Source organism: Diplotaxodon limnothrissa, linkage group LG6 (genome assembly GCF_057381915.1).
Source record: "Diplotaxodon limnothrissa isolate DT_005_m linkage group LG6, D_limnothrissa_male_GT1.1, whole genome shotgun sequence".
NCBI classification, from domain to species: domain Eukaryota; kingdom Metazoa; phylum Chordata; class Actinopteri; order Cichliformes; family Cichlidae; genus Diplotaxodon; species Diplotaxodon limnothrissa.
This window is the reverse complement of record NC_140601.1, coordinates 5,217,739-5,230,055: the sequence shown is the minus strand read 5'-3', so window position 1 is coordinate 5,230,055 and position 12,317 is coordinate 5,217,739. Positions and strand designations below refer to the sequence as shown.

The 12,317-nt window shown below is 40.3% G+C and overlaps 1 protein-coding gene across 1 annotated transcript in view; it reads right to left on the bottom strand.

Moving 5' to 3' along the window:
* Window positions 1-5,323, bottom strand: part of slc22a7a (solute carrier family 22 member 7a) — a 37,878-nt gene extending 32,555 nt beyond the window's left edge. The window contains exon 1 of the mRNA XM_085356730.1: window positions 4,964-5,323. Coding sequence (XP_085212856.1) covers window positions 4,964-5,323 — 360 coding nt within the window. The remainder of the gene's footprint in view (window positions 1-4,963) is intronic.
* Between the last annotated feature and the right edge of the window lie 6,994 nt (window positions 5,324-12,317).

Genomic DNA, 12,317 nt, shown 5'->3' with positions numbered 1-12,317 from the left:
AAAATCAGATTTAAGTGTGCTGAAGGTGCCTTAAGCTATTGTGGTCCTGTTCTTTTGGAACAAGCTGCCTGCAGGCATGAGCTCAGTTACAACTGTGCACATATTCAGAAACAGACTCAAAATGTTTTTTATTGAACCAGGCTTACACTTCATTGGACAATCAAGCATTAGTGACAAGATGGCGCCAGTATGTTCGGCTCGCCGTCACTCCTCCTCCTGTTTTTTGGTTTTTTGTTTGCTGTTCTTTGCCTTAACTGTGGAAATCAACTCGCTCCGGACTTATGACCGGCAAACTCTCTTTATTATTCGAGACTCAGCAGTGTCAGCACCTTTGTCCTCTGTCTTTGATGGACAAACAAGCGGTGTGCCTCCACTGTTCGATGGTATTCCACCTTACCTACGTCGCACCTGGTTCCTCCCTCCCAAGCTACACCGGAAAAAACGTTGGAGAAGACGAGGGAAGCGAAGTGGTCTCCTGGCTCGCACAAAGGCATTTCTGTCACTCTCCTGCCTGGCTGATCCTCCCCTCGCTCAGATGGGTTTCTGCTACTCTGCTGCGGTGAGGGGCTCACTCCAGCCCAGAGGACCCTGGGTGAAAACCGTCTCTCAAACTCCGCCTGCTGTTGCTCCGGCTTTACCGGTAGGCCCGCTTCTTGGCCCGCGCCTCCCTCGGTCATCTGGCTCACTCCTCGCCATGCCGGCGGCGGCGTTCTCCTCTGGTAGGCGACTCTCTGCCATCTCCGGCCCACGCCTGGTGTTTGCTCCCTTCCTGCGTGACTCTCCGGGTCCGTCGCTCGCTGTTTCCGTTCCGGGTCCTCGGTTATCGGCTCTCCTACAGCCACGGATCCGCAGATTTGGTGCTACAAACTCTAACCTACGCCCACTCACCCGCATATCAACCCCGATGACAGCTACTGATCTCACCTTATCTATGGCTTTGATCAACACTCGATCCCTCTCCAATAAGACGTTTCTGCTCAAGGATTTTTTCTCTTCTTACGACTTGGATTTTATGTTCCTGACGGAGACCTGCTTACGCGCTGGTGAGACTGTGGCTTTCTCTGAGCTTCTTCCTCCAGGCTGTTGTTTTTTAAACACTCCCAGGTCCTCTGGCAAAGGCGGAGGCCTCGCCTGTGTTTTTAAATCTGTTTATGACTGCCATCAGATTTCTTTTTCCTCTTTTTCCAGCTTTGAACTACAGCTTTTTAAACTAAACTCATCCACTCCGTTACTGATTGCAGTGGTATATCGTCCTCCCAAATTTAACAAGGACTTTATCAGTGAGTTTGGGGAATTCCTTTCAGGGCTTTCAGTAGATTTCGATCATTTTCTTATTGTTGGTGACCTGAATATTCATGTGTGCTGTCCATCTAAACCCCTGGTTAGAGACTTTGTTTCACTGTTGGATTCCTTCAACCTTACTCAGTGTGTGTCTGGCTCCACACATGAGAAGGGTCACACTTTGGACCTTGTCATGTCTCACGGCTTGGGTATCCACATCTCTGAAATTTGTGAGAGTGCGTGTATCTCCGATCATTTTCCTGTTCTATTTTCTGCCACTGCACATTGTTCTGATGCTGCAGTTAAACCTCCTTCACGCCGTCACCGGATCATCAATACCCATGTACCATCTCAGTTTTCTGCTGCTTTTAGCAACTCTGAGCTCTCCACGGTGGACTGGATTGATTCCTTGTGTGCAGAAGATTTAACTGCTCTTTTCAACTCAACATGTACTTCTATTTTGGACCTCATCGCTCCCCTAAAAACACTCCGTCCCAAAGCTCACGCTGAACCCTGGATTACAGACTCTGTTCGTGCTCTCAGGCGCACCTGTAGGTGTGCTGAGAGAAAATGGAAAAAGGACAAGCTGCACATTTCTTTTAATATCCTCAGAGACTCTCTTTCAACCTATCAGAAAGCCGTTAAAGAGGCCAAGTCCTCCTACATATCAAACCTGGTTAGCAGTAGTGTCCATAAACCTCAGACTCTGTTTCGTGTTTTAAATTCCATTGTAAATCCTTACACATCCACCAGCCTCACACCTTCTGCCACCCTCTGTAATGACTTTCTAAAGTTCTTTGTAAACAAGATTTCCTCCCTGCAGTCTGTCATTCCATCTTCACCTTCCAATCCCTGTGTTTTGTCTTTGTGCCATTCTGCCTTTAATCAGTTCGAACCAATCTCTCTCTCTCAGCTGCATGAAATAGTCTGCAAGGTTAAGACTACCAACTGTTCCACCGATGCTATCCCCTCTCGGCTTCTGAAGCAGGTTCTGGACTCAGTCGGACCTTTCCTTCTGGTCCTGATCAATGCCTGCCTCAGTTCTGGTTGTTTTCCAACACCCTTCAAGCACGCTGTTGTTCAACCTCTCCTTAAAAAGCCTAATCTAGATCCATCCCTACTCTCTAACTATAGGCCCATTTCCAACCTCCCTTTTCTGTCTAAAGTACTGGAACGAGCCGCCCTCACGCAGCTCCAGCTATTTCTTGACAATAACAATCTCTATGAGAAGTTCCAGTCTGGTTTTAGAGCTCGGCATAGCACAGAAACCGCCCTTCTGAGAGTTTTTAATGATTTGCTTTTAACTGTTGACTCTGGTTGTGCTGCTGTCTTAGTAACCCTGGACCTGACAGCAGCCTTCGACACTGTTGATCACAACATACTGCTATCCCGCCTTCAACATTGTGTCGGTTTAAAGGGCACTGTCTTAAAGTTTTTCCAGTCCTATTTGAATAATAGGAGTTTTTCTGTTCACCTTGGTGAACTGTCATCTCCCAGAGCTCCTTTAACCTGTGGCGTACCTCAGGGGTCCATACTAGGCCCCCTGTTGTTTATTCTGTACTTGCTCCCTCTGGGCGATGTGCTCCGTAAACATAATGTGTCCTTCCACATCTTTGCCGATGATATTCAGATCTACCTCCCTCTGAGGTTGAACTGCAATGTTTCTTTGCAGCCGCTACTCTCCTGCTTGTCTGACATTAAGACTTGGATGACTCTTAACTTCTTACACCTTAATGAAAGCAAAACTGAAGTCATTGTGTTTGGGCTTCCTAAAGATCCCAACTTCTCTCTTGACTTTTTGGGACCCCTAACCTCCGATTGCACTTCTTCCATTAAGAGTCTTGGTGTTATTTTTGACAATGCTTTTAAACTTGATAAACAAATTAGCTCTGTAGTTAAGGGATCTTTTTATCATTTGCGGATTTTAGCCAAAGTCAAGTCTTACCTTTGCAGGAACGATCTAGAAAGAGTGGTCCATGCTTTTATTACTTCACGGCTGGACTACTGCAATTCCCTCTATGCTGGCCTAGATCGTTCCTGTCTACATCGCCTTCAACTGGTGCAGAACGCTGCCGCTCGCCTGTTGACCGGTTCAAAAAAAAGAGACCACATCACTCCGGTTCTCTGCTCTCTCCACTGGCTCCCAGTTGCCTTTAGGATTGATTTTAAAATCTTATTGCTGGCTTTTAAGGTTTTAAATGGCACTGCACCTTCTTACCTGTCAGAACTCCTTAGTACTTATCGCCCCAGGAGATCTTTGAGGTCAGCCGACCTGATGCTTTTAGATGTTCCCAGGTATAAATTAAAGACAAAGGGAGAGAGGGCGTTTGCTGTGGCTGCACCCAGACTGTGGAACAGTTTACCTCCTCACGTCAGACTCTCCAAAAGCCTAGAAACTTTTAAAACCGCTCTTAAAACTCACCTCTTTTCATTGGCTTTTAGAAAGGTTTAATTTATTTGTTTTATATATTTTTATTTTATTTTTATCAGCGAGGTGTTATTACGAAATTGTGTTCTATTGTATTTTTATCTGTATTTACTGTACAGCACTTTGGTCAGCCTTGGTTGTTTTTAAATGTGCTCTATAAATAAACTTGACTTGACTTGACTTGACTTGACTTCATACGTGCTGTTGATTTGCTTTGGGGTTTTTTGTTTTGTTTTTCTGCTTCCATTGCATTAAGGCACTGTAAACCTACAGAGGTTTTATGTTTTTGTCTTCTATGTTGAGTACATTGAACTTACATGTAATGAAATGTGTTAAGTAAATAAAATAGGCATTGCCATTGCTAAATGGGCCTACTTGACACTGGCTAAGGAAACCCAAGGGTGAACCTGGGTTCCTATTAGCTTGAAGTAAATAGGAAGTCAGCAGTGGCTCATAAAAACCACTCATTACATCTCTGAAAACCAGCAGAAGAAAAACTACAGATATTAGCTTAAGCAGAAGTATAGATATTCTTCACTTAAGTAGAAAACTGAGATACTCTCAGCTTCTTTACTCAAGTAAAAGCATCTATATATGTGTGTGTGTGTGTGTGTGTGTGTGTGTGTGTGTGTGTGTGTGTGTGTGTGTGTGTGTGTGTGTGTGTATATATATATATATAGCTTTTCTTTATTTATTTGTAGCAGAGATAAATATTTATTGTTCCCTATATTGTAGACAGGTGATTTTGCCTCCACACCTAAATACAAATAAATAGAAATGTTAACAGTTTAGTATAGTGCTATGAATGATGCATAAATTCACTATCTGGGACACTATACGTTCAGTTTGAATTGATGCCCAGGAGGGGCACAGTGGTGCAAAATGATCAATGTTTCCTTTCAAATGTGTTAATCTAACAATAATAAGACTGGATCATTACTGGTTCTATTCAGACATCATTAATTTGATTTTAGTGAGATTTGGTCAATCATAACCAACAGCTATTGTGTTATCAGTAATGTTTTGTCTCTCTTTGTTGATTAAGTTTGAATGGAAACAGACTCTGGATAAATCAGTAACTTTGTTCTATGAATGCTCAGTAATATAATGCAGTGAGTTGTTATGAAGTGCAGCGTGTAGAGAAAAAAATCAATGTTTTCCTTCTTATTAGTAGAAGTTTTTCTTAGTAGAGATTTTCTTGTGCTAATCATTTGCGATAAAATACTCTAACAGAGCTTAGATTTTCATCCTTACCTCTGTGGCAGTTGTAGAAAGAAACTGTGACTGGTCGTAGACCCATCCATGTGGACAAGGTGCAGACTGGTTTCCTTGGCTGATGTTAAAGGCTGGAAGGGGACTGTAAATCCTGCAAGAGCTAAAGGAGCCATCGTCCTGGCGGGGAATCCTAAGGGAAAGCACCTCAGAGTCCCAACTGTCCTTCTCATTTTCTTGTGTACTCTGAAGGGAACAGCGGTGAGATGGTATGACTGAGATGAAGTTGTGCAGGAGAAAGTGGAGTGGAAGGATGGCACGGGGAAGACACAAGATAAGCAGGACCAGGAACTGGAACTTGGAGAACCCACCAACATTATCCAAGATCTCCTCAAACCTCATGATGGTGAGACAGAAGGGCTGAGGGTTTGTGTCTCCAGAGTTCTCAAATCAATGTGTTATTCTTTGCTTTCCATCTAATGCCGTGTCTCTCTCTCGTGTGGTGATGAAGCACAGAGAGAGCTTTTTTAAGAGTGTGTGTGCGTGTGTGTGTGCGTGTGTGTGTGTGTGTGTGTGTGTGTGTGTGTGTGTGTGTGTGTGTGTGTGTGTGTGTGTGTGTGTGTGTGTGTGTGATGTCACATGTAAAATCATTCACTGTTGCAGGGAGAAGAAGCAAGTCTTGCTATTGGAAAAAAAGAAAAAAACTTTGTTAACATTAGAATACCTTTAAATTAGGTTCATGTGAAGTTATATTTAGGTTAAGGATAATGCACACTTAGGGGCCAAGTTTATGTTCATGTATGTTGTATGTTTAGCTTATTGTAAGTTTAGGTAAAGATTAGTTTCTGTTTTATGTGATGTCAGAGTCAAAGTTAGAATAAGATGGCTCTGATTTTCTCTGCATTGAATAAATGTTACTGCATATTACTGCAAGAATAAATGAATCACACTGATCTGAGCCCTATACCATGACGCAAGTTCAACATATCCAGTTCACTTACCCAAACATTGGCAATCAGGATAAGCAGTCACATGAAGCTGGTTATCAACACAGTAAGTTAACCCAGAGTTTCCCCAGCGTGTTCACATCAAATGGCTGGCATTGGGTGCATCTGACCAATCACAAAGGAACCTTTCACAGATCATATGACTCTTCTTCCACAGCAAAGTTTTCCTTATTAGTGACAGCTAATGCATCAAATGGTACCAAAATTCTCTAAACATCATAGAAATATGCCAGTCAAATGCAACACTGTTGAAAAGAAAAACTAATTAAAATGCCATAGAAAATCTTTTAGTTGATCTGGTGATTTAGTGCATGCAATAAGCATTTTAATTCCATTTAATAGTTTTATCACTGAGTGTGACGGTTCCACATTTTACGTAAACAAGTCAACTAAGGCATTTGTTTGATCACTTAGATATAAAAAGCTTGATTTATATAAATATATTATGTTTATAGTTATAAAATGATTCATTTTTGTTGAATCAAGTAAAATTCAGATCAGATCGATGTGTGTTCACCCAATGAGAAGTGATTACTTTCAGCACTGTGATTCTTTCATTACTAACTAACTCCACACCCTGGAAAAAATTAAATTCAAAGCAAGCAGGAAAGTTGGATAGCTGGTAAACTAACACATCTTCTGAGCTACCAGTTGTGGAACTACTTTTTTACATCCTTAATAGCAAGGGTAAGTACTGTAGGTCTCAGAAGGCAGTGAGTCCTATAATTTCAGTCTTAACATTTCTGCCACACTGAGACAATCTTTACACATACCTACACAATGAAAAAACTACTAGAAAATATTGGAACATGTCTGGTTAGTTGCAGATATATGCATGTTTTGTTGAAAACTGTAGTAGGCAGAACGAGCATGGTTAATCTCTTCTTCCTAACTTTTCAATGTAAAAAGTATTAGAGAAAAAAACAGGACCTTCTAATTAAGTTGTTGTTTGTAATAGTTTGCATAGTAGTGTTTTTGTTTTTTTTTTTGGGGGGGGGGGGGGGGGGGGGATCACATTAGTCAAAACGAAGTGGACTTTAAGGCACTGTACAGACTGGCAGCTGTGAATACACCCATATTAATCTATGTTTTATGTTCTAATCTATGTTCATTTTGGTATCTTAATGTTTCTGTCAATGGGAACTGACTTCACACTTAAGACTCTGTCTGAAGTGGACTCTAGAGGAACTGCTATTTTTGTCACTTTGTGTTGGTTTAAACATGTCAGATATACTCATTTATTCGTTTTTTTGTACCTCTTAAAGTACGATCTTCAAAGTCTTTATGTAATCATCAGAAACACTGTTAAATGATCTATGATGAAACATGAAAAGATAAAATATTCACATTTTGTTTTCACTTTATAAAAAGTATGACATGGATAGATGCATTGTTGTCAGAGGCAATAAGATAACAAGGAAAACAATGATGTCTGTCAGGTGACGAAAAGACAGTCATGGGAGATTTCAAAGTACAATAAACTAATTTGTTGGTCAAAACCCAGGAGACACATAAGTAGAGTGAATGAAAGACATGCCTAAAAAATATCACCTGACTTTGAAAATTAACTTTCCTAAAGGCCAACTCCTACTCTTTATTGTATCCTTCATTTATTGATGAAGGAAGTTTTTTAGTCACGAGTCTGAATATCACATGACTGAAATTGTGAAAGTGGGAAGAACAGATGAGATAAAAAAAGAGAAGAAAAAAATAGGAAAAAGACCAGCTGACCTCATCATTTTGACAGTGAAGACTACTGTTTACCTTCCATTTCTCACAGAAAGTCAAGCACTAGTCCTGAGCATGACCTTTACTCATTTATTTGCCAAAATGGAACCTATTTTTGAAAGGAACCTAACAGTATCTTTGGGTATGTTTCTGTTTTGATGTTTAGATATGAAAACAGTATGTCACACCCAACTTCCAGCTTTATGGTCCAGAATAAATAATTGATGCATTGTGTTTATTTATTTGCAGGATATAATGGTGCTGTTCAGTTAAACTCTCCTAGTCTCAGCTAAGCATAAAACTGACAAATCAGGTCTAACAAAATTAAAAGTCAAAATAAGACTCTTTGTACAACTCTTTATAAAAAAAAAATATTGGACCGTCATTTATTTTTCAACAGGACAATGACCACTAGACTGTATAAGGGCTACTTGACCAAGGCGGAGAGTGATGGAAGTGCTGTGCCAATTCTAGCACAGCAATTAGTCACCTGACCTAAACCCAATCAAGATGGTTTGGGACTAAATGGACCGCAGAGTAAAGGCAAAAGCATCAATGTTCAGGAACTCCTTGAAGACTGTTGGAAAACCCACTTCAGGTGACTACCTCATGAAGCTCATCAAAAGAAGACCAAGGAATCTAAAATATAAGACATGTTTTGAGTTATTTCACACATTTTTGTTTACTACACGATTCCATATGTGTTTATTCATAGTTTTGATGCCTTTAGTGAAAATGAAGGCTGCTAGCAAGCCTTTAGTGATGAAAGTAAAGAAAAACCATTAAATGAGAAGGCGTGTCCTAACTTTTGACTTGTAGTGTATTTTCCGCACATTATTTAATTATGGCAGAATGCAAAAGCATATACACTGTTGTTGCTATCATCTCTGACTTGCTGTTTTGTATCACGTCTAAAATACATTCTTTTCTGACAGGACCAACCAACAATCAATTTGCATTTAAATTTAGATTTTCATTTTTGAATGAAAAACCATCGCAGTGCCATGCTTTCATGTTCAGAAACATTACTCAGCAATAAACATAAAATGAAAGCATCACTTTTTTCTGATGTATCTTGCCTTTTCAGTGTGCACAACCGCTGTTGTTATATTTATAGACACCGTGATCAATGCAAAGCACGCATAGTGTAGAAAGCTGTAAGTGAATGAACTTCCATTAGCACTGCACCCCCTGGTGGATACACAAGACATTACCACTGGTTTTCATAAATGCTGCTTGGCACCAGTAGCGGTTTTAGATACGGGCGACACGGGCAGTTACCCAGGGCGGCATCGTGGTGGGGGGCGGCATCACGGGCATCGGCAAAAAAAATAAAAATGCTAGTACTCATGCTGCCTCGACGTCAGCCAGCGCATATTGGGAATGGCATAGGCACCGATCGGTTTTCTATCGCCCATTTGCTGGGAGTAAGGGCGCCTGCTGCTTGCGGCGCAGAGAGAAGAGGGTGGGGTGGCGGGGGATTTTCTGGTGCCCCAAGGTACTGGAGCAGCATCTAATAACCAACTCGCAAAATAAAACAAAATAAAAACAAACCAACAAACACGAAAACACCAGATATCATGATACAGACTTATAATTTGCACCGATGTTTTTTCGAAATTCGAAAGAGTTGAGCGCGCACGGGCAGAAATGTTGAGAGCACGAGCAACACATTGTGAGCAAGCGCAAATGCAAAAACTGAGCGAGAGGGGCTGCTATTGTGTGTGTGTGTGTGTGTGTGTGTGTGTGTGTGTGTGTGTGTGTGTGTGTGTGTGTGTGTGTGTGTCTCCTCAAAATGCAACACTTGCACCTGCAATTTTTTTTTTACATGCGCTCATATTAGTGGCACAAAAATAACGCCATACCAAACCCCTATGGCATTTTGTGTGGGTGGTGATCTTGCATTGTAATTTTGTACTCTTGTACTCCCCCAGCATCATTTCTATATTATAGATTCAAAATGCACATTTTTGAGTAAATCAGAGTTGTTTTGTTTAATTTTTATTCCACATGACAGATGTTTGTAAGTTTTTAGAAGACTTTGTTTTTAATGGTTCAACTTTTGTCAGGGTCCCTTGGTGCTTGCTGTGCGACTTGTGTTTTTGTGTTCTCTGTCTCCTCTCTCCCATTTCACAGTTTTTTCACACACCTGCTCATGATGACCTCATGACCTGCTTTATAAGGAAGCAGTAGGCAGTCAGTCTTCACTGCATCGTTGCATGAAAACAGTTAGTGAATCATGGTGCCAACTTTTGTTGTGTTTTAGTACTTATTGTGAAGGGTATTTTTGACCTGCCTGTCCCTGTGCTCAGGTTTATTTGGAGATTACTTCACAGTGGTGCAGCAGACTCGAATGAGGATTTTGGGAGAGAACTGGTTGTTTGTTTTGACTTTGTTGAAGTCTTGGGGAGACTGGACCTTCACAACTGCAATGACCTTTCTAAAATATGTTTCATTCACTGTACATAAATGCACTGTGGTTTGGAACCCTTACATCCTTCTTTGACTTAAGTCAATGTGACAGTTTTTGTCTACTTTTCAGATAAAACCTTTTATCTTAGAACTTATTTTTAGTTGATTTTAGACTATTTAAATAACACACCATATCCTGGGTCATGAGTTTGTTACAATTTCTGATGTATGTTACATTTTCTACATAGCTATTAAGCACCTACTTGAAACATTTATTTTTGGTGAAGATACAAAGTCCAGGTAGGACACTGTGGTAGTGGAGTTTGCTTGTTAATTTTTAAGCAAATGCATTTACTAATGCATTACTATCATGATTAGGCACAAAACTCACATGTGAAGATGTTTGGAGATGCTGAGACAAAACTGTGTGGAAGAATATGATTAATGATGAGATCAATATTTAGAACTTAGAACTTCATTTACTGTCATTGTACAGTTGCCTGCACAGCAAAATTAGCTAGCAAGACCGCATAGGTGCAAGAAAGTGATAAGTTTAAAAACAACAATATTAAAAAAACACACTATATACACAATGTATAAGTTAAAAGAAACATTGTAGGGGTGGATACAAGGGCATTATAATATAATAAGTAAGGGTGGAAGGGCCTTCGTCATTAAGGATAGTGGAACTATTGGGTAGGATGATAATTGCACACCTGCCAGGATATTGCACAAGACACTCACTCACACATACGCACGTACACACTCAGATTACCTAGGATCAAAGTAGTGTCAGTGTTCTTGTGCACTGAGAGTTCTGACAGCCGACGGGTAGAAGGTGTTCTTTGGTCTTCCATGAGTGTGACAAGTATGAAACTTGTCATTAGTGATGAACAGTATTAACGTTCACTACTACATAAAAGGCTTTTTTTTTTCAATAAAATACCGAAAGATTAGATCTTAGGAGCTCTGAATCATTGCTGTCAAGCTGTATTGCTAATAATGGCATGTGTATAACTTGCTTGTGTCGCTGCACTGATAGGAGCAGAAGGCATTGTATGTTTGGTGTTATCTAGTCTGTTATCAAGGCAGTACTGAAGGTAAAATCACATCTCTGAAGCATCATAAGGTTTGTTTTTTATGTGTTGTGTAATCAGTGAAATATTTTCAAGTTAAACATAAAAACTCAAACTGTGAGTATGATTTTGACATCAGTGTAACATTTTCAGAAGTCAGTGATCATATTTCCTTTGTAAATCTGGTGCATCGCTTCATATGCTGAGGTACAGGTGTGTTGTTACTATGGTAACCTGACCTACATGTAAAGGAAACAGAGAGAGATTTGTGTGATAGTTTTTTTTTAACAACTCTTATTAAAAACACACTTTAATGTGAATATGTTTTTGACTTTTATAATCGTGCTTCCAAAAGAGTGGGGACACTCCACAAAAATTTTAAACAAAATTATCTAAGTCCTACATTAACTGAAAAAAATCTAATGGTACCATCAATTATTGAACCTGAGAAGTTTTCATTGCTTTATGCAAAATAAATCCTAATGAATTGGTGCATGCAGCATATTTCACCTCTCCTTTTAACAGTCAGAAATATTTTTGGACCAGGGGAGATCAATTTTATCAGATTAGAGTGAGCAGAGAATTGATGAGAGTAATCAGTATCCCTATAAACAGTGAATGGAGAACCAGCTGGAGCTGATTAACATTAGCAGAGTCTGGAGGGGTCTCAGAACCATCTTGTTGTATAAGGAGCAGAGTTCTCTGTAAGGAACTCAAAGTGTACGGATTAGCTACAGTGATGTGAAAAGTGTTCTAACTAATTACAGACCGATCTCCAAACTCCCTCTTATATCCAAAATTCTGGAAAAAGTGGTTCTAAAACAACTTCAGACCTTCCTTGATACTAACGGTATCAATGAAAAATCTCAGTCTGGCTTTAAACCTCACCATAGTACTGAGACAACGTTACTTAGGGTTTACTTGATGTGACTGCTGCCTTTGATATGGTCAACCACAACATTCCCATCTCAAAGACTGGAACATGTGGTTGGTCTTAAAGGCATAGTTTTATCTTGGTTCAAATCTTATCTCTCGGAGAGATCATTTTCCGTAGCCATGGGGCCGCACTCCTCGGCCTCTGCCCCTATTACTGTGGTGTGCCTCAAGGTACAGTGGGGCAAAAAAGTATTTAGTCAGCCACCGATTGTGCAAGTTCCCCCACCTAAAATGATG